The sequence below is a fragment of the Zeus faber genome (genome assembly GCF_960531495.2).
Source record: "Zeus faber genome assembly, chromosome: 21".
NCBI classification, from domain to species: Eukaryota; Metazoa; Chordata; class Actinopteri; order Zeiformes; family Zeidae; genus Zeus; species Zeus faber.
Genome location: NC_137208.1, coordinates 23,165,293 through 23,188,643, shown reverse-complemented (window position 1 = coordinate 23,188,643; position 23,351 = coordinate 23,165,293). Strand labels below are relative to the sequence as shown.

Sequence of the window (23,351 nt, the reverse complement as noted above, 5' to 3'; positions counted from 1 at the left end):
TTATAGTTTTCTAGGTCGTAGTTTTCCGATGCATTCAGAGTCCATGGAACACCTCATGGACTCCTACAGTTTGTATGTTACAACTTTCTCGAATCCCATAAAGTAAGGAGGGACACATTGAACAGAATGCTTTATTTACGAAAAGCAAAAGAGATAAAATATCAAACGAAAACCTCTGCCGACGTCAAGCAGGTAAGACAATAAACAAACACATACACATTCAGTTTTTAACCTTGCACGACGCAATTGGTCGTCCAGAGCCACAACCTGCACATACCTTACCTTTCCGTACCAACCTTTCAAACATGAACTCCAGACAATATCCAAATAATCAGGTCCGGACATTTCCGGAGTTGCCCTTTCACACATGTAGCACACAACCGGAGATTGTCCGTGTGAGACACGTTTACACCTCCTGGAAATACTCTGTTTGGTTTAGGCGGAGCCTGGGTAGAGCGTGTCAGAGGCAGGACGTGATTCAATTACGCATGACTCTGCAGAGTTTTACAGCACACCAAAGATGATGGAAGAGACTAGAGACTTATCAGAAATTGTGACTTTTTTTGCATTGATACTCCATGTATTTTAATGTATTCGCAAAATATAAACTAAATACTGGAAAGGAATATAAAGGAATGCAGAAAAGAGTATGAAGCAGCTAAATACCTTTTAAATTTGTGCGGACCTTCTTGCACGCTCCGCACAAATTTAAATGACCCTTCTTCACCCTCTGTGTCGTACTCACAAGTGGCTGGAGTGAAATGACTTCCGAGAGACGAAGTCATGGACTTAATTAACTTCAGATGAAGATCTACTGTATATTGATCAAACTCAAACGACGAGACGCCTGAAACATTCCGGTTCTAACGAGACCTCAACCATGTCTGTGCGTACTGCCGTTGTCGTGATACTCTTAGCTGTCCTGTCGGCTGGATCCCTAATAATAAGAATAATAAATTCAGCTGCAGGCAGCAATTCACAGGGTCCGTTTGAGTCGTATTAGTTACATATTACATTTTGCAGATTTTCCATGACCATTTCCATTTCCGTGACCATCCCGACAAAAGGTCAATCATTTTTACGTTATAGCTTTTACAAGTTCTCGAGGTTCTGTAAAACACATATTTTTATATTGACACAGATTGCAATATTCACAATTCTTCAATTCTAAATGTTAGACCAGTTGAACATATTTTGTCTAGTTCTATCAGCAATATTTGAACTATTTACAAATCTATCTTGCTGTTTTTGAGCCGTGTGTGTTAAATACAAATTTGTTTTCAAATAATCATTTCTTGCTTCTGGTGTCCTATTACACACCCTGTGTTTACTCTCCATTTCTTCACTGTACTGAGTACTGTTAAGTATGGCCAGTAATGACACTAAATGAATGACTCCTTATATTTTCACACATCTTTGGTACAGTTGATGGCACAGAATTTGACTTATCACATTTATCTTTGAATTCTGTGGGGTGGAATGGTTGTCTCCCGCATACGTCTTTGCTAATTGATGCTTCGTAGTATTTGCTTACTCGGTCTTGTCGTGGTATGTCAATAACATCTGAATGGAGTCCAGTGATTTCAAATATCGGTTGATAAAGCTCCATAACTACTGGGTGAGTCATACTCGTGCAGTCCAACTTTGCTCCTTGCGTGTGAATCAACAACTGCAAACCACCATCCCCGCTTGATAATTGCACATGTATTACCAGAAATAGTTAATTAGCATGCATCATCATTATTTAACAATGATTTCTGAATTGCTCTGTCAATTGGCATAGCTATATGATACAACGGAGTCATAGTGATCTACACCAATGCAGCCAGTTAACAGGTCTGCATACGTTATTTTGAATGTTGTATTAAACAGTTTGTCTTCTTGGCAATTCTGTTATTGTAATATATGGATCCTGGACTTCCTCACTGCCCGCCCCCAGGTGGTTAGGGTGGGGAAGCACATGTCCAGCTCCCTCACTCTGAACACAGGATCCCCCCAGGGTTGCATCCTCAGCCCCCTACTGTACTCCCTGTACACACATGACTGTGTGGCCAGGTCCAGCTCCAACACCATCATCAAGTTTGCTGACGACACCGTTGTCGTGGGCCTGATCACCGACTGCGACGAGAAGGCCTACCGCGAGGAGGTGGCTGACTTGTCACTCTGGTGCCAGGACAACAGCCTCCACCTGAACATCAGCAAAACCAAGGAGCTGATTGTGGACTTTAGTCGAGGATTACAATCGAGGACGCACACGCCCTTGGTGATTAATGGGACTTCTGTTGACAGGGTGAGCAGCTTCAAGTACCTGGGAGTCCACATCACAGAGGATTTAACATGGACTGTACAAACAGACACTCTGGTGAGAAAGGCGAGGCAACGTCTTTACCACCTCAGGCAGCTGAGGAAATTCCGGGTCTCGGTGAGGATCCTCAAGTCCTTCTACTCTGGAGCAGTGGAGAGCATCCTGACAGGCAACATCACTACCTGGTTTGGGAACTGTACTGATCAGGACAGGCGGGCCCTGCAGAGGGTGGTGCGTTCAGCTGAACGTACCACTGGAACTTCCCTCCCCCCCTTGCAGGACTTATAGACCAGGAAGTGTAGTAGCAGAGCCCGTAGGATCATGAAGGATCCTCACCACCCCAACAATGGACTGTTCCAGCTGCTGCGGTCAGGCAAGCGCCTCCGCAGTCACACAGCGAGAACAGAAAGACTGAGACAGAGTTCTTTCCCGCAAGCCATAAGAACTGTCAATGCTGACCTCACCTGGGGTCCTCACTGAGCCACACACATAGGCTCAACTACATTACTGTACGGTATGTAACATACTGTACCGCATACTGTGTCACTGTTCAGGGTTGTTCGTGATGCTGTATTGCTGCGCCGTACTGTTGTATACTGTGCTGTATTATCCCACAAACACTACCTCACTTCATTCACATGCCACTTTAATGCACATATCTGTATATACATAATTGCCTATTCCATAAACATAATCATATTCCCTTCATCTATTCCATTTTATTTTATTTTATTCTATATATTTTTATTTTATTCTATAAGTTTTCGACTGACGGTATTACATTTTAGGAATCAGTTAGTTGGTCTATTAGAAAGAAATTTTTCTCTAGGACATATTGTGTGTTATCACCGGGTGCGTTGCATTACATTTCACTGCATATATGTATGAAAGTATGTAAATGTATGTGACGAATAAACCTCTTGAATCTTGAATATAATCTCTTTCTGGAACATTATCTTTTATTCTACCAGAAATTTTCACATCATTTTCATTCATAAAGATTAGTTCCTTTAATTAAAACAGTCATTTCGGGACCATGTGCAAACATTCTTGATCTTGTTTTTAAGTACTGCTGTTAAACTGATAGCCACACACTACTTGTTCCTGGAGTCTCCAAACTGAATCATCCTGATGAAATGAGCCTCTTAATACCGATTCGTCTGGGAAATCAACACTTATATTTAAAGGCTTCTCATCTACATTAACTTTTTTCATATATATAATTTCAATATTTAGAACAGTGTAATTGACCTCTCAGGCTGGATGTTTGGCCAATTGCTTCTTTATTGCCTTAGACAGACGAATTAGTTTCTTGGTGTCAACCAAAAAACGCGGTTGAAACAAGACGTCAACCATGTTCGTGTGTTATGCCAAAGTTGGTGTTCCAGATAGTTTTAAGCTTCAAAATGTTGAGAATTTTTGCCTGAACAATGACAATAGGACTAACGAACAATAACAATAGGGGCTGGACCCCTAATAATAATAATAATAATAATATTCATTTTTTGAGTATTTACATTGAATTTTTAATTTTAGGATCCTCTAGTGGTGATAATGTAAATGTTATCACCATGTTGAACACACTGTATTTTTATACAATAAATGGTCGTTGTTTTCGAATGCATGTCACGACGGTAAAGAGCAAACAGAATCATCCTGATGAAATGAGCCTCTTAATACCGATTCGTCTGGGAAATCAACACTTATATTTAAAGGCTTCTCATCTACATTAACTTTTTTCATATATATAATTTCAATATTTAGAACAGTGTAATTGACCTCTCAGGCTGGATGTTTGGCCAATTGCTTCTTTATTGCCTTAGACAGACTAATTAGTTTCTTGGTGTCAACCAAAAAACGCGGTTGAAACAAGACGTCAACCATGTTCGTGTGTTATGCCAAAGTTGGTGTTCCAGATAGTTTTAAGCTTCAAAATGTTGAGAATTTTTGCCTGAACAATGACAATAGGACTAACGAACAATAACAATAGGGGCTGGACCCCTAATAATAATAATAATAATAATATTCATTTTTTGAGTATTTACATTGAATTTTTAATTTTAGGATCCTCTAGTGGTGATAATGTAAATGTTATCACCATGTTGAACACACTGTATTTTTATACAATAAATGGTCGTTGTTTTCGAATGCATGTCACGACGGTAAAGAGCAAACAGAATCATCCTGATGAAATGAGCCTCTTAATACCGATTCGTCTGGGAAATCAACACTTATATTTAAAGGCTTCTCATCTACATTAACTTTTTTCATATATATAATTTCAATATTTAGAACAGTGTAATTGACCTCTCAGGCTGGATGTTTGGCCAATTGCTTCTTTATTGCCTTAGACAGACGTATTAGTTTCTTGGTGTCAACCAAAAAACGCGGCTGAAACAAGACGTCAACCATGTTCGTGTGTTATGCCAAAGTTGGTGTTCCAGATAGTTTTAAGCTTCAAAATGTTGAGAATTTTTGCCTGAACAATGACAATAGGACTAACGAACAATAACAATAGGGGCTGGACCCCTAATAATAATAATAATAATAATAATAATATTCATTTTTTGAGTATTTACATTGAATTTTTAATTTTAGGATCCTCTAGTGGTGATAATGTAAATGTTATCACCATGTTGAACACACTGTATTTTTATACAATAAATGGTCGTTGTTTTCGAATGCATGTCACGACGGTAAAGAGCAAACAGAATCATCCTGATGAAATGAGCCTCTTAATACCGATTCGTCTGGGAAATCAACACTTATATTTAAAGGCTTCTCATCTACATTAACTTTTTTCATATATATAATTTCAATATTTAGAACAGTGTAATTGACCTCTCAGGCTGGATGTTTGGCCAATTGCTTCTTTATTGCCTTAGACAGACGAATTAGTTTCTTGGTGTCAACCAAAAAACGCGGTTGAAACAAGACGTCAACCATGTTCGTGTGTTATGCCAAAGTTGGTGTTCCAGATAGTTTTAAGCTTCAAAATGTTGAGAATTTTTGCCTGAACAATGACAATAGGACTAACGAACAATAACAATAGGGGCTGGACCCCTAATAATAATAATAATAATAATAATATTCATTTTTTGAGTATTTACATTGAATTTTTAATTTTAGGATCCTCTAGTGGTGATAATGTAAATGTTATCACCATGTTGAACACACTGTATTTTTATACAATAAATGGTCGTTGTTTTCGAATGCATGTCACGACGGTAAAGAGCAAACAGAATCATCCTGATGAAATGAGCCTCTTAATACCGATTCGTCTGGGAAATCAACACTTATATTTAAAGGCTTCTCATCTACATTAACTTTTTTCATATATATAATTTCAATATTTAGAACAGTGTAATTGACCTCTCAGGCTGGATGTTTGGCCAATTGCTTCTTTATTGCCTTAGACAGACGAATTAGTTTCTTGGTGTCAACCAAAAAACGCGGCTGAAACAAGACGTCAACCATGTTCGTGTGTTATGCCAAAGTTGGTGTTCCAGATAGTTTTAAGCTTCAAAATGTTGAGAATTTTTGCCTGAACAATGACAATAGGACTAACGAACAATAACAATAGGGGCTGGACCCCTAATAATAATAATAATAATAATAATGATAATATTCATTTTTTGAGTATTTACATTGAATTTTTAATTTCAGGATCCTCTAGTGGTGATAATGTAAATGTTATCACCATGTTGAACACACTGTATCTTTATACAATAAACGGTCGTTGTTGGCTGGCTGGACCCGACTTCCACGTGGAACCTTCGTTGCGTTGCACGGAAGTTTCGGACCCATTTCACAGATGGACCGGGCATTGGCTCCGGTGACATGACTACAGACCGGAAACAGCGTGGGGTTAAAGACGTCCTCTCTGCAGTCCCAAGTGCGGTGAGTTTCAATGAACTTCTCGCTCTCCCTTTTTTTTATTCCTTTGACCAGATACATAGCAGCGAAACACGGCGTGGTTGGTATTCGAAGCGGCTGTACGGGCGTTTGGGCTAAAACGTGGCCAGAGATGTTTAACATCCGAGACGCGTGGCGGGAGTTTCCAGCAGCCTCCTTTATTCGGCGATGTGATATATAACAACACGCATGACTAACAATTAAGCTTGACCAGCATGAACACGGCGTGCAGCTTGAACGGGGTTGTTCAGCCTGTTCATGCTTGATTATTATTCAGGGGGGTTTGCAAGTTAAAAAGCCGTAAAATGTCTGAAATTAAATTTTAACAAGTGTTCGGCCCCGAAAGTCATTAATAGTGTTGAATTAGAAATGATGGGGTATTCATTTCAACATAATTATTTCCTCTGATTGTTTTTTTTGTTTGTTTGTTTTTTTACTTACGTGTCGGAATTTCTGTGAAAAACATCCATGGTTGATTGATTCCATAGATAATAACTTATCTTGCTATCTGACCACGGAAACTTTTCTAATAACAGTTGATATCATATAATTATCTAGTTCGTAATCTACTATATTTCTAGCTAATACTTAACTCTGCCCTGTACCAAATAAGTAGTAACTCCCCTAATACCTACCTGCAATACTAAACTGCAAGCAATAATTCAGTTTTTAATTTAGTTAAAAATTTGTCATGAAAGGTCATAAAGTATTACAATTTAACGTGTATACTCGCAGAAATTCTGTTTATTGCATATAGTGGACAGCTGCACATGCATGCCATTACGCATTTTGTAATTCCCTCGGGGCAGAAACAAGTGATTTCCTTGCTACTGGTTTATTGAAGACTTCACTCCAGTTCCACCGTGAAAATTTAACACACAGTTGAAGAGAACATATAAACACCGTGTTAGCTTAACATAAAATAAGCATGCACAGCATGTGGATAAACATTTCACTAAAGGAAATACAGACAAACAAACAAGATGGCCTCGCTGGCTGCATGCTGCTACAAGGAGGGAAATAGACTGTGAATCGTCCTTGAAACCATTTACATCCTCTCCTGACGATTCACATCTTATATTCAAGTCCTTCCTGAGCAGTTAATGTTTTACTCACGCATACACCAAGTTCGTGCTAGCTGCTTCTGGCTGGAATAGAGTAAGCTCAGCGCAGCCCAGCTGAGCCTTCAAAAAACAAGCCCCACCAAATTAAGCAATATATTAATAAATGACAGCAACTTAAATCAATACTCTGTTACAAATTGGTCTTACAAAAGTAAACAGATATTGTAGGCATACAAATGGCACACAAATGTAACCAATATAATGTCAGCAGTTACAGATCTAATTTATATTTATTCCTCATACATCATATAGCACATGCTATTTTTGAGCAATACCTACCTAATAATGTCTCTGTTGATATTGTTTAGTACTTATTTCTTTCTTTGGAGATATATTTCTATCCCTGGATTTTGGATTTGGGGGGGGGGGGTCGTAGAAAAAAGAAAACAGAATTTCCTTAACTGCTTACTTTTTTATACTTTCTTACCTCCTTACAGAGTTTTCCTTTGGAGCCTGTCAATGGGCATTTCACTATCAATATATTGTTTTATTGTTGTGCAGGTGAATAAAACCTTAAATCTAGCACTCAAAACACCACTTTTACTGTCTCAGTGCTTGCACCAATTTTCAAAACTCCATGGTGTTTCTTCTTTAAAGAGCACCAGTTAATTTAGAATATATTAGTCTTGTTCATTTCTATTTCATATCCAGTTGCGTCTTTTGTCTCATCCTGATTCCATTACAAATGCTTCCCCCTCTGTGTCGCAGGTTTGCCGTTGCTTTCATTGGAGGCGTCTGTTCAGCGCGAGAAGATGTTGAGAAGTGCTTCAGCGCAGGTGTTTTTATTTTTTATTAGATTAGGAAAGATCCTTGGTATTATATTATTGCATTGACTGTGAGCGTTTCATGACTTTGTAGGATCTATCAAAAGAAAATAAGTGTTATTGTGGCTAAGATGGAAACAAATTGTCTTAAGTTCTCCTAATATCTTGGGATAAGAGATAGAAAAGATAAAATAACTTTTCTGTTGTTTTTGGAAACAATAATAAATCAGTGACCCACTTCCTGTGGACATGTATGCAGCTGGTGTGACTTGATGCTATGCTTGGGACTACATTTTTCTGCATAAAATTAAAAGCTGCATCCATGTGGTTAAATATGCCATGTTTCCTCCCCAGATTTTTAGGCAGGTGGTCAGGCACAGAAGCACAGACACCAGCCTTATCCTAGAAAGATGTAAGGTGTGTGTGTGTGTGTGTGTGTGTGTGTGTGTGTGTGTGTGTGTGTGTGTGTGTGTGTGTGTGTGTGTGTGTGTGTGTGTGTGTGTGTGTGTGTGTGTGTGTGTGTGTGTGCGCGCGCGCGCGCAATTGCCTATGAACATCGTTTTTAACTTGTTTTGTCTATAGATCTCCGATGTGTTAATTTTTTGCTGTGTGACTTATCTGCCAATGTGAAATAATGAATGGACAGGGTTCTTACCAGGTGCTTGAATTTTGTTCTCAAAAATTTAAGTACTGAAATACCTTGAACATATGTGCTGAAAAGCTTGATAACGCCTTGGGAAAAAAAAACCACACATAACATTTTTCCAGAATCTTTCCTTTTACAACAGATTATGCCAGAGAAATATACATTTAATCCAGCATTGTTAGAATTACATTTATAAGTAAATAATATAATACACTTATAAGATAAAGAGAGACGCTGATTATAATTGTGCTTAAAAAGTACTTGAAAGTCCTTGAATCATCATTTTGTAATGCCACAATGAGCGCTGGAATAGTGTTTGAATAACTAATTTTCCGATTTTGGCTCTCCACTATGTATGTTTGACTTATAAAACAGAAGTACAAAACATGTATTTTTAAAACCTTATACCTTTTATAAGATAAGTCATTTGTGTGTCTGTCTGTCCCAGCGATCAACCGCGTGCAGCTGTTGGGCCGCGTGGGTCAGGACCCCGTGATGAGACAAGTGGAGGGCCGCAACCCCGTCACCATCTTCTCTGTAGCGACGAACGAGATGTGGCGGTCCGGGGACGGCGAGATGAGCCCGACAGGTTCTGAGCAAAGTCTGAACACCTTTTGAAAATATATATATGTAAACATAAGAACTCTCTCCTGTTGGCATTGAAATGATAGAGGGTCAAGTTCAGTGAGTGAGTGATATACTAGTATAATGAATCTCCTTCATGTTAATTTCCTTTGATATAATCAAAAAATGTATGGTAGAGTAGTTGGACCTGGGCCCAGATCCATCAAATATCTCAGAGTAGGAAATCAAGCCTAACTGCCCCAAAAACATAAATGTGGTCCTGCTTTTAGGTGTAAAAGGATATTATCAACTTTCTTAACATAGTAAACTATTCCCAACCCCAGCGGGAGGTACTGTAGGAGAGGTCAAGAGCCATCCTAGCCTGATAGGACAGGCCTAACACACAGGCCTGACCCGTTTGGAGTCAGGACAGGCCTGACCCGTTTGGAGTCAGGACAGGGATGTTTTTGGGATGCCTTTCTGGATCTGTTATGTTCTGACTTGATGGTGACAAAATGTTGATGTTCTTTTTTTTGTATTTTTGTGCTTGCGCTGTGTGCAGGCGACGTCAGTCAGAAGACAACTTGGCACCGCGTCTCCGTGTTCAAACCTGGTCTGAGAGACGTTGCCTACCAGTATGTCAAGAAAGGGTGAGGCCTGTCATGATGACAACGTGTTGCGTTTGTCTGATCTGTAGAGCACAGATGCACAGATCAGCCTGGTCGTGGGATTGAGTCACACCAGTGATTTCTCTCTTCTTCTTGTTTTCTTTTTCTTTCTGTCATTTCCCACCAGTAATATGAACACTACTGAAGTGGCACTGCAGAGTTTTGCCACATTTCTAATGCACTACATGTCCATCGTTAACCACCAGCACTGGCTCAAACTCTAATATACGCTACCAACCTTGATGCCCCCCCCCCCATTGATATTTTGCCTCCAATTTTCTCAAAGAGCACCTTGTTCACAGCTGGTGCTGATGTTTAGAAAATCTGCAAAGAGTTTCAGAAAGCAAAGACAGTTGGTTTCATGTTGGATAAAGTCTAAGCTGCCCTGAAGTTGGTCTGTTGCTGCTGCAGGTCCAGAATTCTGGTGGAGGGGAAACTAGACTACGGGGAGTATGTGGACAAGAACCAGGTCCGACGCCAAGCCACCACCATCATCGCAGGTCAGGAAACACACGTACACTATGTACTGCATAATAGGGCTGCAGATATTCCTCTATAATTCCTTTCAAATACATATGCTTTATTATTTTTAATATTCAAATATACAGTATATATAAAAAAAAAAGTAATGTTGAAATTTAGTACAGGGGGCGTTATGCATGGCTCCGTAGCTTCGATCAGAGCGATCTTTTCTCCTATTTAATTTACTCCTGTGTAGATCGCTCCTGACAAAATTCCCACCACGTGTTCTCACGACCCGGTGGCAAATTCCCCACGGCACGGCATTGTCCGTGCGTGATAGTCGGGTTGATTTCCCCACTTTTTTTATTCCACATTTGTGGAATTGCTGGACGCTCTGGTCAAAGGCGCACTCTCCCTTGTACACACGGTGAAACACCAGAGGAGAGAGAAACGTGTCAGTGCGCTCGGGCGTCTCCACCGACACGGACTTGTCGTTACCGGAAATATTTCTCTCTGTCTGTTCACTATGCAACAAACTGGATGAACTTCTGTTGAACTTTATTGTTCATCATGTGTGAATTTATTCAATAACTTTTTAATCAATTGTTTATATAAAAAATAAGATACACAATGGAATGGCAGCCCTGATGTATGTACACACACCTGAATGTAAATCCATACATGCCCACAAATGCATACACGTAATCCATTATAAACTATCGTATACTGTATGTTGATTGTAACAGCAACGCGGACAGGTAACCTCCCAGCATACCTCATGGCTCTGAAAACACCTTTCCCTCTCCTTTCCTTTTCCCCCAGACAACATTGTCTTTCTTAGTGACAACGTCCGAGACAGAGTCTGAAGATGACCTCTTTTTAAAAGCCATTGTCTTTATATAAAATTGGCCAACAACTAAAGGCTCAACAGAGGGAGCACCGCTGGATGTATCCATGTAAAGGGAACGGAATATAATGTGAGTTTGGCTCCCCCTACTGGTGAGAGAAGCTGTAAGGGTGGAGAAACATGCTTATGCTATGCGCACATATGCTCACACACCATATGTGCATATAGCATATGTCAGTTGCATTTCTAGGGGAGTTTTATGTGTGAAAACGAATGCGGCAAGCAGGTGGGGGCAGAACGGAGCTGGTTTAGGAAGTGGAGTAGACTGACGAGCTTTTGAAGGGTTATAAGTGACAACATTAATTTCTACCATTACATTTTAAAAAGGGCTCGCTTGAGAGCTCTCCCCCTCACATGTAACTTTCAAATAGCTAGACTACTGGACACTGTACTGAGTGTTAAGAGCACAGACATGAAAAATGGCTACTGTTGGTGTCCCCATCTGTGTTTCTTAACTTGGAACCTTGGGAGAGACACTTTGTTTTGACTTTTTGGAGATGTGTTTCTTTAGCATCTTTTCCAATTTTGAAATGTGCAACGCACGTCAAAGTGCTTAACACGGCCACCTGCTGACTTAACTTGTCCTTCAGAGATCCAAAATATAAACTGGCTATCTGGCACCTTAGAGAATCCTCAATACTCTGTAAAATGTTGAAAGACTGAAATACTTTGTAATAGGAAAAGGAACGCTAGTTTTGCGGTAGTGTGTTTGGCGGTAACACTCCTGCCAAACTTCCTCATTGTTATCACCCGAACATGCGTTCTATATTCTGTGCATACATCACTGTTGTAACGGATTTGACGAGTAAGTCGTTCATTGTACTTGTTAAATAGATTTCCGAGGTGTGAGCTCGCCCTTTGTAATAATGAAAAACGAATGCTTCATTCCCAGGCCTAAAAAGTATCTCCTGTTAGTTATTTTTGTTTTGCCACATCATCACACCTGTTGTTTTCAGTTCTCGTTTCTGTTGTGAAAGCTGCGTTCATAATCGGTCCTGACCATCAGGCTTTCTGGGGTGCCATTTCCTCACCGGAAAGTGAAGGGTGACTGGAATGGAAAAAGTGGTTTGTGTTGATGCGTTCTCTGTTGTCAACAAAGATGACATTGTTGTTGGTTTGCAAATTATGTAGCTACAGCAGATTTTCAATTCCTTGTACCTTTCATGTTAATAAACATTTTTTAGTAAATGTTTTTTTATTTTTATTTCGACTAATTATTTTCTGAGAATTTGAGGTGATTTATTTATTGGTTGACTTGTTAATAATTGTACGTTTAGACATTAAGCGGACGCTTTTCTCCAAAGCACAGTGGTCAGTAGTAGGAGTCATAGTTTGCACACCCAGCCTCATTATAACAAAATCGCCTCCCAGCCGTCAACGTCGTTCCGTAATAATAGAAGAATAAAAAAACAGGATCAACTTCATTTTTCTAATGCTTGTTATTTATAACATTTTGTTATTCAGCCCATGCAGGTTCAGAGAAAAAGAAAACCTTGCCAATGGGACATCTTGAGATGACGCTTCAAAAAACTTTTTATTTTTTTTTTGTCCAACCTTTTTCACAAAGCGATGCACAGTCACAGCGTCTCCAGGAATAAGTCATTAGTAGAGTTAGAATTGTTTTTAGATGTTTGAATATTTGTATAATTGATATGTGTAAGTTATTTATATATATATACACGCTTTTTTTATACAACGTATATTTTGCCTTTGTTTATTTTGTACCAGGTTAGTCTAACTTTTGGGCATTACGTAAGAAGCGCTTCCTGTCCTCACTGAAGGCGGGGCTTGGTAACAAGGTATTCTTGGCCTTTTCTCATTGGTTCCCGGAAGTGCGGGTGTCTTGCTTGATTCCCTATGGAACGTGTCGATCAAGCGACGCAGACGTGTCCGAGTCACACGACTGGCCGAGGCGCCTGTCCCTCAAAAGCACCGCGACGTCGATTCAGTGGCGGAGGCGCCTTTGATTCGTGGGGGGGGGGGGAGAAGGCGGGACTGTAGGGAACTTGTGGATTTTTTTGGGGCAATTCTTTAACAACTCGCATCGATTAATCGTTGATAGTCCCCGCGATACGTAGATCGTAAGCGGGGTCAGACATATCCTTCTTTCCCCGATTTATAACGGCATATACCAAGCCGGCGTCCCCCCCCCCGCCCATGTCACCGCCCACAACATTCCAAGCTGTCTGTAGTCATGAAAGGTTCGACTTTTCTTTCAGATTCGGTTCTCGACGAGTCACTCAGTATAAAAAAAAAAAAAAAAAAAAGAGTCGTTCCCTCCTTCCGACGCCGAGTTGTGAGTGGAATCCTCACGTTTAGTTATTTTGGCGGAAGAATGCAAACAGTCCCAGAAAATCTCCGAGCCTAATTCTAGCAGAGAAACACTGAGTGTGAATCACTGAAGTCGTTTCCTTCTGTCAGAATTATTGATTCGGTCGAACGTGGAAGCGTCGTGAGTCGCATTCTGCCCCCGCGCTGATCGTTGTCAAGTTGCGAGGGGAAGGTCCACTCTCTGCCGGCGCCACTTGCGAGTCCATTCGCAAGGTTTCGTTCGCTCCGGACGAATCGTTCGCGAGCTTTGCACCCCGAGCGGTCTGGGCTGCGAGGGTTCGCGTCGGGAGAGGGGAGAAAAAAAAGAGCGACGCGAACCTGCGGAAGGACCTCGACACCCACGGAGAAGAGAAACAACACGCAGCCTGTCCCCGTCCGTGTCACTCCCACTAAAGCCGGGGGCGGGGGGGAGGGCGAAGCTCGTATCCAAGTTTTTCCAGAACTTTTCCGCATGGACTCGGAGGCTATTGATGCAAAGAATCAGCGGGTTTGAAAGCAACGTTTTGTTTGTTATTGACTCACTTCGTTATACAAACAAACACAACAAACAGATATAGTTGATATCTAATTTGATAAGAATCCAGCCACCCCCACCACCCCCACCACCACCACCACCACCACAAGGCCAGAAGGATGGAGATCCTGGACAGCGGCGAATCCTTCCTGCACTGGGATAGGAACCTCAGCGAGCTGTCGGAGGCTGCGGAGAGCGACAGCGTTCTTTACAGCACCGTAAGTCAACTTCCCCGAGTACTGGACGATTCATCGATTCTGAGTGCGATTCATTGGGGGTCTTGTAAAACAGCTGATACCCACCCGCTTTAATGCCACATTGGGATAGTCGGGACATTTAATGTCCCAATAAAAATGTCTAAAATGTTGTTTTAAAATACCCCAAAACAAATATATTGTACATGCATCTCCAGATTTTCTCTCATTATTCCAAATAAAGGTTTAGTGCTCTAATACATACGTAATTTTTACCAATCTTGTTTTTAAAGGGTTTACTAGACGTGCGTGCGTGCGTGTGTGTGTGTGTGTGTGCGCCTTCGAGGCCGCAGCTGATTGAGATCCAGTCAGTGGAGTTCCCTGCTCTCCACTCCAGTAGTCGAGCCTTGGGATCCGGGATGCAACTGATATTTCTCGCTAGTCGAGATTGTTTCCAGGTTCGACGTAACAAACTTTGCATGCCGATAAAGCATAAATATAGAGTGTGGGTGTGTGTGTGACCCATTATTTCTGCAAAAAAAAAAAAAAAGAGGTGTACACGCTACCGTCCAGCGTGTGCAGAAATGTGTCTCACTTGAAACGTAGAGACTGTCGCACATACGGATTCATTAACAGTATATACTTCCGTGTCAACTACGGCAAATGTATTTTATTTTATTTTTTCATTATTTTGTCATTTCTTTAAAATTCCGATCACCTCGATATGGTTGCCAAATTACTTTTCTTCTATGCATATAAGACGAAAACTAAGTTTTACACGTTTTTATGTTCGGAACACACTAGCTGCCAAATTCAACCAAATTATTGTTCTGCGTGAGTACATAAAATGCACCCTCGTGCACAGCTGCAGACACGCATGCATAAACAGTGTGAAAGAATAAGGTATAGAACTTTCATGAAGCTGCTATTTATTGCAACCAGAAGTAAACCCCATCCCTCCTCCCACCCCTTGAGTCTCTCTCTCTCTCTCTCTCTCTCTCTCTCTCTCTCTCTCTCTCTCTCTCTCTCTCTCTCTCTCTCTCTCTCTCTCTCTCTCTCTCTCTCACACACACACCAATGTGGACCGAGAGGCTCTACCTTGCTGTTTGGGAGACCGGCCTTTATAGTTATGTAACGAGAGAGAGAGAGACTCTCAAGGGTTGGGAGGAGGGATGGGGTTTACAAAAATCCAGCTGGCCTCCAGGCCTGGAATTAGACACCCCCTGCCCTACTGAGGCCGAGACTGCGCGTGGACACACACACACACACACACCCCTACACCTACACACCTTAACGTTCACAAGTTAGCTCCACAGGCAGGTTATTGTGTGTCTTCCTGACAATTAACGAGCAGTAACTAGCTGTGGAGCTGGGCTCATTAACCAGCCCCTGGAGCTTTATTCCCAGCTGGAAACTGCTGGAACAGCCAACTAAAGTCGGTCTGATCTGCTTGTGTCATTACTCAAAGCTCTGGTCTTTTTCTAGTTAAGGGTGTTTGGTGGTTGTGAAACAAAGATCAAAGATGATGATTGGAATCTCTGGGCCACGGCAATGAAAAGGGTCGACGTGAAAGTCAACGAGAACGTCGGCAATTCCAGACACTGGATCGTGGCCAAAATGTTGTCATTTAGATCCTTCCGTCCGCAGGACATTTAGAGTGCCCTCAAGCAAGACATCAACAATTTATTTTTTTTTTAAACTGACTGCCCTTGCTAAGCTCCTCAATACGGCCACATTGACTTTACACATAGATGGTCGGTCAACTCTGCCATGTAGATTATTATGTTTTTAAAAAGATTGTTAAAGGCAACTTGAGTACAGGGCAATGGGCTGGCAACCCCCTCGTAGGTTGTGTTATGAACGAGTGCTATAATATGGTTGTTGATGAAGGTTCTATATTTGGGCAAGCCTCCATAGTGGGGCCATTCATCGGCGTAGTGAGCGAGCAAAAAAGTGGAAGGGAGGAAAGGTGGATACTCTCGTATAGCATGAGAACAGAGGGGAGACTTTGTCTGCGTCTCCCTGGCTGTGCCCCTCTCCTCATTCCTTGGGGTGTTACACACACACACACACACACACACATTCACTTTCCTTCCCTGGAGTTTGTTGACATGGAATTCCTCACAACAATGTAAACTCCTCTGTGTGTGTGTGTGTGTGTGTGTGTGTGTGTGTGTGCGTGCGTGCGTGTGCGTGCGTGCGCGCCTGCCTGCCTGCCTGTGCGTGTGTGTGTGTGTGAGATCCCTTGTTCTGTCATTAAAGGATAGATCCCACCCCACCCCTCCTGCTGGGCAAGGTGATATAGTAGCAGGTTTCATAAACATCGATTAGTGTATGGGTTAGGGTTTACGTATCATCAACAATCCTCCTCAGACTACAAAGTGAAAAGAAACAAGAGATATACTTTTGGTTCTTGATGAGAGTGTCTGTTTCCTGGCATTGAAGGGTAGACTTCTAATGGAGTCTACTGTACTGGCACTTTCTGCAACAGACATAAGCTGCTTTCACACATGCACTCCGGACAATATCCAAATTATCAGGTCCGGATTTACCCTTTCACACATGTTGCGCACAACCAGAGATTGTCCGTGTAAGACTACACTAGCTGGAAATAATCAGTTTGGTTTAGGCGAGGGACGGAGCCTGGGTAGAACGTGCAGGAGGCAGGACGTGTCGCAATGACGCTGCAGAGTTTTACAGCACAGCCAAGATGGTGGATGATGCTACAGCCTTATCTTTTTTGGCATTGATATTCCAGGGACGTAATATAAATGAAAGAGGGGAAAATAATATAAAGAAAAGCAGAAAGGAGTATGAAGCAGCTACGCTCTGTGCACGAAGATCCGCACAATGGTAAATAAATGCCACATGATAGAAACGTCATCGACACGCCCACTCGCTCGCTGTAAATGCTCCGGACAATTACCTGCTCTGTTCACACATACCGCCCAATCGGACATTACGCAGACTTTGTACTAGTGTTGGCTGGGTGAAGTCCGGGTAATGTCCGGTCAAAATGATTCGGACATTGGTCTTCACCCATTCAGCTCCTCTGAGTAATGTCCAGATCATTTCAGGGTTGCAGTGCATGTGTGAAAGCAGCATTAGGGAGTTAATTAAAGCACCCCGCAGATTTGGGGTCAAACAAACCAAGTGTCCTCCTTTATTCAAGCCAACAGTTAAACACACAGTGTGCACAATGTGTTTTTGTGTAATTAAAATCATCCCTTCGAGCCGCGCAGTTAGCCATTGATAGATAGCATGGTGGGGCCCTTGGAATTCAAGATTGGCATCTTAATGACTTGTAGAGTTATAGGGGTGATATTTATTTTCAGAGAGAGAGACCATCTTCAGAACTCGCAACGCCGTCACGCGTGTTGCCTGTGTTATCTCTGGTGTTCGCCACACGTCGTGCTTACTCCGCACATCTGGAGAAAGAGAGAAAAAAATCACAGTCAAGAGACAGAGATGGACGGAGATGGTGTATTGTCGTTGCCCATGCACGTGCGCGCAAACATCGCTGTTTGTGCGCCGTTTGTGCACGGGCGAGGCCTGGGGTGACACACTCACTCACACAATCAAACCCAGGCACATTTAGGGATCCAGCATATAATAAAACACACATATGCACACATACATAGTTTAGGTAAACAGCTCGCTCTATGTGCTCACAGAGCAGAGCCTGTTCTCCGTTGGGGCAGGGCATCCTGCTCATTCGCTGACCTTGTCCTCCGTCGCTCTCTCGTTCTCTCTCTCTCTCCTTTTTCCTGTCTGCTGCATGTGTGTGTGTGTGTCTCTGCACAGATGCACCCACACATCTGTAGTTTTGGCATTATTCATTATTCAGATGCCAATACCGGCAGTTGCCATTCGTTTGAATTATCAGCCAGTCTTTTTCTGACTAACTCTTAACGCCTCACGTGAACGACTTTCTCGATTTTGCGGGGAGCAAATCATCACAGCCGCAGCCCAAACTTGTTGGTCATCGAGAAAGCGATGTCAATATCAATAAAGCGCCGCCCTTCTGAGGCCAATTTTGGACTTGCTCCCTCGCTCACGGCTGTCTGGAGACAACGCTTGGTATGCACAGTATGTGCGCCTTTAAATCCTTAAAAAAAACAATCGCTGCATTGCTTGCGGTAACTCCATTAGATAAATAATGGTGCTGCCGTCCTCCTCTTTGCATTTTTTATGAGCTGGTCTGACACATCAGAATCTCACGGCGCACCCTTTCCAACAATAGCAATGCATTCAGGGTTAACCATGAACTTACATTTGGTTAAGGTGCAGGGCCAGATCTTCAAGGCGTCTATATCCCTCACCCCCACAGGAGACGCTGCCTAAAAAATTTGACTGTCGGCAGCGCCTTTCATCTGGGCCGACGATCGATTGTTAAGTCGTACCACCCGCCGATTATTCGACTTTGAAAAATATGACTTGTTTTTTTTCCCACATCCCTAGTTTAAACCCGCTCGGGTTCATGCTCTAGAACTGGATTCTTCATTCCACTCAGGAACTAGTCGGGCCCAGCAGATTCGAGCGACGCCGGCCTTTAGAAAGCGATCGCTCCTCTGAATGGTTTGAAGCACTGCTGGCGCGCACATGGACAGCGCGCCGGCCAGGGTTCCATTCCGAAAAGCCAACGCTGCCGGCCTTTTTTTTTCTATTTTAAATCTGACGCAACTTCTTTACTAGGTTTGAAACCGGCCCCTGTTTCAAGGGGCCGAGCTAGCTCAAGTTTTTTTTTTTTTTCTTTCTCCGAACGTCTCCTTTGAGGGATGGAGAAGGTAGCAATCATCGTGTGAGAGGGCTCATTATGGCAAAATCCACAGGAGCCTTCACGCTCTGTGGCGGAGCTAAATTTATCCCTCTCCCTATGTCCATTTTTAGTTTCCTTCTCTTTCTCCTCCCTTTTTTTTGTTGTAATTCTCCAATTTTGAGGGGCCTTTTTGAGTTTCTTGTGTTTTCTCCCTTCAGCTCCTCCCTTTTCTTTGCTCCTTCCAAGGCCCCGTTGAACTTTAAAAGTGTGTGTGTGTGTGTGTGTGTGTGTGTGTGTGTGTGTGTGTGTGTGTGTGTGTGTGTGTGTGTGTGTGTGTGTGTGTGTGTGTGTGTGTGTGTGTGTGTGTGTGTGGTTAGCAGGGTGTGTGCTTGAATCTCCTCTGAACTGTCTGTACTTCCAACCCTAAAGTGAGGAGCGGTGCTGCATAGTCCCGCGGTCGCAACCCCCAATCTGCAGACTCCCGTTTGGCACACGACCGCAGGGAGAGCCGCGCTTACCGTTTTATAACAAAAGGAGCAACATTTGGCATTCTAGGACGGTCGTGTGATTCATTTTTTCCCCTTTGATGGACGTTAAATCCTTCTTTAAATGTCCTGGATAGTTCCAATGCCCATCTTGTTATGTTCTGCAGTTAGATTTTTATTAGTTAAGCTCACAATCCATACGGCTCTAAGTAAGTATTAGTAAGTAGGGAAAGTAAATGTGTCATGTCAATTTCCATTTTTCAACATTTTTTCTTTATATTCCAAAAGAGATGTTTATATTTGAAAACAACAGACCTTTAATCAGACCTTTAAAAATTTGATCTTGACCTCTAGTGGGCGGTACACAATAATGCTAAATGCAAGTATTGTATTTCAGCGATTTTATCAATTTATCTGCCTAATAAGGAAAGTTGTAATTCATCACCAGAGACAAATGAATAGAAACATTTGCAGATTCCCGATAGTGAATTCATGGCTTTTTGAGCAGTACACTCAACCAAAGTGAAGTGGTGAGTTTGAGGTGCAATAACACTCTGGCGGTGGATTCCAGACGTCTATACTCCTGTTAACTAACCTTTTTCCTCCACAGTTACATTTTATTTAAGGACCACTCTGTTCTAATTCCGGCAATGGTGGATTACGTGTGCCATTAAAAACGAATAAGAACCTGCCATATTGCAACACACTGGAAACCCTCGTATTTTCATGTTGCGTTGTAAAGCCAGTGGGAACTCATCGGATGTAGACCTGTGGACAAGCGCATAGCACACATCAAAGTGCTGTACGTTCATAAAACATTAAATGCTCCTTAAGCTGTAGGCTGCCTCTTAAGCTGCGCTGCCGAGCCCTCAGTTGGAGATCTCCTCTCCGCGAACGTGCACAGTTTTAACATCCATTGGCTGGAAACAGATGTAACAGCCTCCTCTCTTCTTCTAGTTAACCACACCATGCCCCTCGTCCCAGCCCCCGAGGGGGCAAGTCTGATCCCGCCCAAGATACCAGACGCTGTCATTCCTCGTCTCTCTCGCTCTCTCTCTCTCTCTCTCTCCCTCTATCTCATGTGTTTTTGGTTCCTTCGTGATAAAGTTGCTGCAGCTGTGACATTACTTACTGCAAATAAAGGAATCTTAAAAGTCAAGCTCTCTCTCTCTCTGCACAGAATTCAGTTGATATTTGAGGAATCGCAGTGATTTTGCCGTAGTTCCTTTGTGTACAGGTCACCTTCCGTGACCTTCGAAGGGGAGTCCAAAATGGAGGAAGCTATGCTAGGTGTGTTATTATATTAATCTTATACTAGAAATTTCTTGGCCTAAATCTTGTCATCTTTGTCGCTCTTAGTCCATCCACCCCACACTCCCCCATGGCTGGGCATCGTTCATTGGAATCACATCATCATGATAACATTTCATCCCGTGATGGGTTGCCTAAATTAGCGATGGCGAATGTACAAGCACATATCGTGTATTGGATGAAACACACCATGGTGGTTATGATAAACACTTCAATAGACCAACTTAGCCTCTGAATGAGCCTTGTCAGAACGTACAGTACTTAGTAAATATTGTACTTGCTTTTACCAGTGCCGGAACAGTTCCCTTCAGTGCTCTCTGGGAAGAAAGTACCCCTTCCAGGTGGAAGGAGATTGGAGATTAAACACCCTGCCCGAACATGCCCCCACACCCAACCCCACCTTATAAGGTGTTTGCAATCTCGATGGATCCTGGTGGGGGCCTTAGGGCTTGGAATGACAGGCCTGACCTAGATTTTCCCCAGCTGGTATGCAGCGAGTGGAAGAGTCAAGTTTGTGTGTTTGTTTGGGTAGCGGTTGCAGAAGAAATAAAACAAAAAAGGTTGATGCCTCTCTATGCCTTCAGAGCTCGGGCTCTCGCCTTCGCCTGTGTTTGGATTTAGAAGGAGTTACAGATAAAGACACGTGAGTCAAGCAGTCTGTGGGTAACTGAGCAATGGAGCTTGTGGGTGAGGTCATGGAAAGAGTCTGGAGCGAAGAAAGTGTGTGTGTGTGTGTGTGTGTGTGTGTGTGTGTGTGTGTGTGTGTGTGTGTGTGTGTGTGTGTGTGTGTGTGTGTGTGTGTGTGTGTGTGTGTGTGTGTGTGTGTGTGTGTGTGTGTGTGTGTGTGTGTCACTGCCATGGACAGTGAGACACTGGTCAGTGTTACAGTTGGAAAATGGAAATAGTGTGTGTGTGTGTGTGCTTACCCAGTTCCATACTGGTATAATCCAAACAGGACAGCAGGAAAAGGGATCTAGAGTGTGTGCATCTGTGTGTGTATAGTCTGACCTGAGGCATTACCCCCCCCCCATCCCCGTCTAACATCTGTGTTTGGAGGAATCTGTCCTTGTGTAACTCCTGTGTGTATTTGTGTGTTTGGCTAAATTGTCTGACAGATCATTGCAGAGGTGTGTGTGTGTGTGTGTGTGTGTGAGAGAAAATCTGTGTGGGAGAGGGTGTTTATGCATGCGTGTGTGTATAGTCCACACATGGATAGTAAGTGGAGTAAATGTGTTCATCTGTTGGTAATTTGAGTACTTCTAGTTTTCTATCTATTTTGAATCGGATCTGATTGTGTCCCCCTTAAACACACACATGCACGCACTGTAATATCAGCACTGCAAACAAATGATTCATACTTTTTGAACTTTGACCCTGGATGTGTTTCTCTCTTGGGCTCAAAGTGCTTGAACTCCACTGTCATTATCTCAGACTCCTCAACTCCTCAGGCTCAGATTTTCCAGGCATCCTCCATCTAGCACTGCCATTTTACCTCCACCTATGGTCTGGTTGGGGTTAGGGTTATAATCCAGTCAGTTGCGTGGTCACCTTTGACCCAGGTCGCGGGTCAGGGACATCTCCCAACATTCCAAACAGAAGTGTTCACTCTGAACCGACTGAAGTTCTTTCAGTTTGTCGGTCAGTTGCCGTCATGAAAAGTTCATATCGGTCATCAGATCTCTTTTACGATATGCGTGCGTGTGGAAAACCAATGAGAGGCCGTTCAATTTCTTAGCTGTGGAAACCTAATACTTTTTCCACCCAATTGAGGTAACGGGGGGGGGGGGGGGGGATTGCACACAACTCTCCAAACCCAGGTTCAGACCCAGTGAACTTGGAAAATGACTTGACTGCTCGACCATAGCCTTTGCTATGTCCTAGATGGCACTGTTCCCTCCATCGCCTGGAATTGGTCAAGTGCCACAACACACTCAGTCTGACATCAGTTCTGCCGACGGCTCCAACAGCTCACTTGCGGCACTACCCGCTAGCTGTGCGTTCTGTCATTGCTGTTTGTTGTTGTTGACACAGCGGATGCCAATCTCTCCCGCAGTGAAACTTTGTCCTGGTGACTCTCACCGTTGTCTCGGTTACCAATGACCGGTCAATGGCACACTTGACACTGGGAGGGGGGGGGTCGATGATACAGTGCGGTCTAATCTGTCAAAGTTTTGCCTTATCGCACTATTTGGTCTTGTTTATTTACTTTTCTCACACCTCCTCAACTTTTTGTGTCTGCTTGAAATCAACTTTTTGGCATGTGAAATGACTCAACATAAAAAAACATTGATTTAATGTCAACCTTTCCCTTATTCCCCTTAACCTTTTTCTTATTTTATTGCCACCATATACTCCAAGCTGCATGTCTGTCTCTGGGTGTTTGTGCTTCCGTGCCAGTTATT

At 42.6% G+C, this 23,351-nt stretch overlaps 2 protein-coding genes across 4 annotated transcripts in view; both read left to right on the top strand.

Moving 5' to 3' along the window:
• The first annotated feature begins 6,138 nt into the window (after positions 1 to 6,138).
• Positions 6,139 to 12,539, top strand: ssbp1 (single-stranded DNA binding protein 1). 3 transcript variants are annotated; one of them, XM_080022237.1, is made up of 7 exons: positions 6,139 to 6,205; positions 8,053 to 8,120; positions 8,463 to 8,520; positions 9,203 to 9,343; positions 9,881 to 9,968; positions 10,398 to 10,486; positions 11,271 to 12,539. In XM_080022237.1, the coding sequence occupies exons 2-7, from the start codon at positions 8,097 to 8,099 to the stop codon at positions 11,312 to 11,314; spliced, it is 444 nt and encodes a 147-aa protein (XP_079878363.1). In that variant the 5' UTR covers positions 6,139 to 6,205; positions 8,053 to 8,096; the 3' UTR covers positions 11,315 to 12,539. The 3 variants fall into 3 exon arrangements, with proteins under 3 accessions (XP_079878363.1, XP_079878361.1, XP_079878362.1); XM_080022235.1 differs by having other exon boundaries at positions 9,203 to 9,355; XM_080022236.1 differs by lacking the exon at positions 6,139 to 6,205 and adding an exon at positions 6,220 to 6,281 and having other exon boundaries at positions 9,203 to 9,355.
• A 1,550-nt stretch (positions 12,540 to 14,089) lies between these two features.
• The window catches only part of creb3l2 (cAMP responsive element binding protein 3-like 2), a 35,584-nt gene continuing 26,322 nt past the window's right edge, over positions 14,090 to 23,351 (top strand). Inside the window, exon 1 of the mRNA XM_080022765.1 lies at positions 14,090 to 14,418. Within this exon, the coding sequence (XP_079878891.1) occupies positions 14,320 to 14,418 (99 nt within the window). The 5' untranslated portion in view covers positions 14,090 to 14,319. The remainder of the gene's footprint in view (positions 14,419 to 23,351) is intronic.

What these genes read in the sequence shown, in the direction of transcription:
- ssbp1 (XM_080022235.1), top strand. Translation starts at nt 8,097, where the DNA reads ATGTTGAGAAGTGCTTCAGCGCAG. An exon ending in TGAGAAGTGCTTCAGCGCAG is followed by an intron (nt 8,121 to 8,462) that starts GTGTTTTTATTT and finishes TTTCCTCCCCAG; the next exon opens with ATTTTTAGGCAGGTGGTCAG. An exon ending in TACCAGTATGTCAAGAAAGG is followed by an intron (nt 9,969 to 10,397) that starts GTGAGGCCTGTC and finishes TTGCTGCTGCAG; the next exon opens with GTCCAGAATTCTGGTGGAGG.